The 6,000-nt window shown below is 46.0% G+C and overlaps 1 protein-coding gene across 1 annotated transcript in view; it reads right to left on the bottom strand.

Moving 5' to 3' along the window:
• Positions 1–488: 488 nt before the first annotated feature.
• Positions 489–6,000, bottom strand: part of LOC311236305 (semaphorin-6D-like) — a gene marked incomplete at its 3' end in the record, with an annotated part of 40,453 nt that continues 34,941 nt past the window's right edge. The window contains exons 14-17 of the mRNA XM_084338382.1: positions 2,829–2,906; positions 2,629–2,687; positions 1,150–1,391; positions 489–1,037 (exon numbers count right to left, since the gene is read on the bottom strand). Coding sequence (XP_084194508.1) covers positions 489–1,037; positions 1,150–1,391; positions 2,629–2,687; positions 2,829–2,906 — 928 coding nt within the window. The remainder of the gene's footprint in view (positions 1,038–1,149; positions 1,392–2,628; positions 2,688–2,828; positions 2,907–6,000) is intronic.

Raw genomic sequence — 6,000 nt, 5'->3', positions numbered from 1 at the left:
TGGGATTTGGTTGGCTGTTTACCTGCGGTCGCAGGATTAATAACGTTAACGTTAGTTTTAGCCAAATAAACAATTCAAATATACTAATTAAAATGGTTGGACCTGCGAGATTTGTACTTTGTAGGTCTGTATTTTAAATGTAAGGAATAAAAAGTATGTTTTTTTTCTCTGAAATGTAATGGAGTAAAAGTACAAAGTATACAAACCTAATAATACTCGAGTAAAGTACAAATCCCCCAAAACAGTACTTAAGTATTGTAACGAAGTACAATTACTCAAGTACTTTACACCCCTGAGCATGACCCTATCCACATCAACGGGGTCGCAGCGGGGAGGGTCGACAGCTTCAAGATCCTCAGAGTTCACATCAGAGAGAAGCTGGACTGGGGAGTGCACACCGGCCACGTGGTGGACAAGGCCCAGCAACGCCTCTACCACCTCAGGAGACTGAAGAGGTTAGACACGGGGCCACACATCCTGAGGGCCTTCTACAGAGGCACCACGGAGAGCGTACTGACGGGATGCACCACTGCATGGTTTGGAAATGCCAACCAGAACGACCGCCGATCACTGGCATCCACAGACCTCTTCTGCTCTTTCCTGCTCCCTTTGGAGTCCGTGTTCTTCTGCTTCCTGTCAGCGGTGCGCGGCAGCGACGTGTCCTCGCCGTTGCCGTGGTTACTCTGATCGTGCGTGGCGTTGGGCAGGACGACGCGACTGGGGATGTGGGAGTGGCCCAGGGCCAGGTGAGGTTGGTTGGCGTGAGGAGGAGGAGGGGAGGAAGAAGAAGAGAGGAACTGGGACGAGGAGTTGGGCTCCTTGGGGGAGCCGTTGGCTTTCACGTGGGCCCTCTCCCACTGGTTGTTGATGGGTTGCAGGCCCTTCTGCTGCAGGACGGGCGTGGACTCAGGTGTAGGCAGGGCGGCCAGCTCAGGGGGCTGACAGCTATCTCGCATGATCATAGTCTTGGTGTCACCGTTGCCGTTACTCAGTAGGTTGGTGTACAGCTTGGGAGACTCCATGTTGTGCTGGTACTCCTGAGAACAAGATAAACGGCGCAATCTGTTAACATTCTGCTTCTAAACACTACCTTACCACATCGTAATTAAGAGTTTTGACATAATTATAGCTTAGCGCTGACTGCGGTACCTTTACAGGGCTGTCGAAAAGCCCGTTGAGCTTGGCGAAGCTCCCAGTGGAGTCTGAACAGGACGGGGCAGACTCTGCGTCCTTGTGGACATGTCTGGGTTTGCGCAGGAAGGAGTCACGATAGCAGAAGACCACCAAGCCAGCTAGCAGAGCCCCCATGAGGAAGGCAGCAAACACGCAGGTGATAAGGATGTTCATGTGGACCATCTGGTTGGCCTCGCCTGCCTGGATCTCCCACACACCTACAATCAAAACAGGGGATGGGTTAAGTCCCTGATGCAAGTCCATCGCGGTGCTCTGTCGTAGTCTTCCCTCAGCAGGAGAGTGCGTGTGTCCGTGTGGAAACTCCACCATGCATGACGGTCTGCTTTTGCCCCGCCCAAAAGTAGCCTTTCGACCAGATCCAAAATGTCATGTGTCGTGTGGAAGGAACATGGTGAAAATTGATTGTCAGAAGCTGTTAGGTGCCTATATCCAGCTCGCCTTCTATAACAAATAATGCTGTTAGTTTAGAGGGAAGACGTGAAGCCTTGCCTTATTCCATTACCCAATTGCCCCCCCCCCCCCCCGTGCCATGCATTTAACCAGAAGAGAGAAGTGAGGAGCGCTCCGGCTGACCAGAGGTTTCACTTAACAAAGATCTACCGCAAACTCTCTAGAGTACTCTCTTGAGCTTGCCTCGGCGCTGGAGGTTTGTTAGTAACCACAGACATTGAAGAGTTAGTCATCCCCAGTGTAGACAATGCAGAGAGATGCAGGGACAACCAATGATCTACTGCAGTGGGTTAACCGTTACCACAGCCAGGACTATAGCAGCTAGACCCCGCGGTGACCAGGGCCACGAGGGCCAAAGGAAAGAAGCCAAAGGAAAGAATAGGAGGATACTGAGTGGAGGTTAAAGATCCACTGAGTGGAAACGGTTTGAAAGAAAAAGAAAGACATTTTCACCATGTGAAAGAAAAAGTACATGTGTAGATGTGAAAATACAAAATGTATGAACACATAAATGTGAATGAAAATTCAAATAATATTTAAAGAAAATTAAAAAAAATCGACCAGACTATCTTAAACAGCTGCCATTTATGTGTGTGGTTCTATGTGTCATGTTCAGTTGGTATAAATGCAGGGCACATGGATCAAAAGCACCATCCTTGAATGTGTCGTATATGTTGAAATGCCACCAAACAGTATGAGGCGTCTACCATTTGCACCAACTGAGCAACGAGCATCATGCCCCCTATGTCTCTGCCTTGCAGGTGGCACCAGTTACAGCTGGCCATGTGCTGTAACCATAATGTAGATGTGTGTGTTAATACTGCACAGAGACTCATGTAGGGAGGCAGGTTACTGAAGTGGTTACTGGTGTGAGTGGGCAGGCTCATGGGGTGTATGTGCAGATGGATGTGTGTGTTTCGTGTATAGTGTGTATGTAGTATGTGTGTTTGTGTGAGGGTAGGATGAAATGATGTGGAGCCTTACCGTGACAGTCTCCCAGATGAGCGGTGTTACCGCACTCAACGTCCTGCTCATAGCCAGTCCTAAGAGAGGGAGGGGGGGGGGGGGGGGGGGCATGAGAGACATACAAGATAAGAGTCGTGAGATAACAGCCCACTATCGTGTGCAAGATATTTCTGCTCTTTAGCTGATCTTAACGAGATAGAAGACATCAGCCTACTTACAGAACACCAGGCAGGATCCTTTCACAGGCTCCATGAGGTTTCCAGCCACAGTAAGGGTCCCTCACTGCTACACAGGACCTGGAAACAAACAAACAAACAAACAAACAAACAAACAAACAAACAAACAAACAAACAAACAAACAAACAAACAAACAAACAAACAAACAAACAAACAAACAAACAAACAAACAAACAAACAAACAAACAAACAAACAAACAAACAAACAAACAAACAAACAAACAAACAAACAAACAAACAAACAAACAAACAAACAAACAAACAAACAAACAAACAAACAAACAAACAAACAAACAAACAAACAAACAAACAAACAAACAAACAAACAAACAAACAAACAAACAAACAAACAAACAAACAAACAAACAAACAAACAAACAAACAAACAAACAAACAAACAAACAAACAAACAAACAAACAAACAAACAAACACACAAACACACACACACACACACACACACACACACACACACACACACACACACACACACACACACACACACACACACACACACACACACACACACACACACACACACACACACACACACACACACACACACACACACACACACACACACACACACACACACACACACACACACACACACACACACACACACACACACACACACACACACACACACACACACACACACACACACACACACACACACACACACACACACACACACTCACAACACAGGGGTTAATCATTCTGTGTGGTGTACCATTAAACCCTCGTGTTTGACTGGCCATTAACCACGAGGCTGCTGCAGGCCAAGCACAATCTCGCCCTTTAACGACGTGCACGGAAAAACAAAACAATAAATGGCCAAACCTATTAGATTAGATTCTTCATATTTACACACAAGTACAGTACAGCAAATAGAAGTTTGGCATCCAACCAGAGTGCAAATGTAACAATACTGTGCAATAGTAATATACAATGTACAGGTGATTAAACTGGGTATAAAATATATAAATTAGTACTACTATGTAATAGTGCTAGAGTTGTAGTATTAATATGTACAGTGATACAGGTATAAATAAACTATGGTAGTAAGTCGTACTGACCAGCAGAGTAACTAGTAAGAGTAGGTAAGGGATATGTATAGATATAGTATCTACAGATATGTAAAAAGGATTATAGACAGATGTGGATATATACAGAACTTAGGGCTGTCTTAAATACTTCGAAGCTTCGTTCGATGGGCATGGGAATCGAATATGAAAATAAAAAATTCAAATATATTAAATTAATTAAATTAATTACAACAAGCAATGCTGTTTGTTATTTAAGATGAGGTCGGACTCGGCACTGACAGATTTGTGTTCATTGTGCTGCTTTTATAAAGCCTCAAATGATGGCTTACAATATTTCATGAAAGCAAAGTGTTTCGTTTGTCTAAGATTTAAAAAGGTTTAAACTTTACAGCACTGACAAAGTTGAACAAAGTGCTGTACGAGTCCCACAACATAAAAAAAAAATTATATATATATATATATATATATATATATTTATAAAATAAAATAAATTTAAATTCGAAGCTTCGAATTAAAATTGAATCTCGGCCCCCGTCTGTAGTGTGGTGGTGAAAGGGTTAACCTTCTGTAGTGTGGTTGTGAAAGGGTTAACCCTTTGTCGTGTGGCAGTGAAAGGGTTCTGTATCGTTAGTGGCTTAGCTTGGCATCACACTGCACTATCTCGCGTACGTGCACGCGTACTGAATAAACCACAAATGTACCTCTAATACCAGTATTAGTCTGACCACACCCCTCATCAGCTTACCTTCATAAGCAGGTGTGTGGTCACCTGCTCTCCTCCTTCTCGCTTTCACCACAAGGAAGAAGTGCCTCGGTAGATCCCCACACTTGACACCATGATGGAAGAAAGGTTTAGGAGCAGCTTTGGGAAACAAGGATACGTTGACATCATATCTTTATTTTCTCTCTCACTATTTTCGAGAAAATACGGCGATATTGTCTTCGTACTGGAGTGTCTGGAAGATGATGATCATTCTAAAAACCCTCCACCGGTTTTCGTATTGGGAGCACGCCGCTGCATGCTTCTCAACTGCAGTTCCTTGCTGTGTTTGTTGGGGTGAAACCTGTCAGGCCACAGCTGAACTGTCGGACATGCCGCTGTTGTGAGAAGCGGTGCGTTCCAGGTTGGGTGAGTAGTGTTTGCTGGCGGGCTCCACTTGTCTGTTAGTGCTATGGGGGCTACTTGACAAAGTTTATGGAAACCGGCCCCAGGCTAGGGTCCTTTGTTCAGCCACCTAGGCGACAGAAGACCTTGGTCTGAAGACCATTATAGTTTTAACTAGTGGGCCGCGACCATTGACACTGGTGATCCCTGTGTGTTCTGGACGAGTGGATTCTCTCTGTCACCGTGTTAAGGCCCCATCTTTCATATTCAAATGAGAGTATTCCTTCACGAGGGGATATGTGCATGTAATGTGCGATAGCGGCAGATTCATGTTCAAAGTCAGCTACACAGGCCAGTTGGTACTGTGCTGATTCCGTCGGATGTGGTAATGTCACCGTTGTGAAGCGGTGTTGACATCTTGTTTTCTCTTTTCTCTTAAAAAGTGAGGAGAGGTTCAGAACGGCGGCCTGTCTGGGTGAGTGTTATGTCATTGTTTACATGTTCATAGCTTACGGTTAGCCAGTCAGCTGTTAACTGCTGCGTTAGCCTGCTGGATCGCTGCATGGCCTGCTTAGGGCCTACTATTAGCCAGTCAGCTGTTAGCTGCGGGGCTAGCATGTCGTGGTCGCTAGGTAACGTTAGCTTGCTGCTATGGCCATGGCCTGGCGCGGGGTAGCTTAGCTTCTCGCGCGCGCGCCGTGAGCTCGCTTCTGATCGCGTGCGTCGTTAGATCGGCGTCTCGCGAGCGGAAGCAGTAGCACCCGAACGGTTGGAGCGGCCGTTAGCTTGATAGCTATTCTGTTGAACGTGCTTTGATTTTAACATGTTTTACACTCTTGACTACGACGTCATCCTTGACAGGGGATGTTTCGTCGACCCTGCCCTGAGCCAGGACGGCAAGGTTGCATCAACAAAGGACTGTAGTGCGGGTTGGAGCGGCGACGCTGCCCAGTTCGAACAACACAGGAGCGGCTGTGTTTCCTACGGTGTCTGTGACTGCA

Source organism: Notolepis coatsorum (genome assembly GCF_963971535.1).
Source record: "Notolepis coatsorum genome assembly, contig: SUPER_10_unloc_1, whole genome shotgun sequence".
NCBI classification, from domain to species: Eukaryota; Metazoa; Chordata; class Actinopteri; order Aulopiformes; family Paralepididae; genus Notolepis; species Notolepis coatsorum.
Note: the sequence above shows the minus strand (reverse complement) of the source record. Positions and strands in the feature narration are given on the sequence as shown.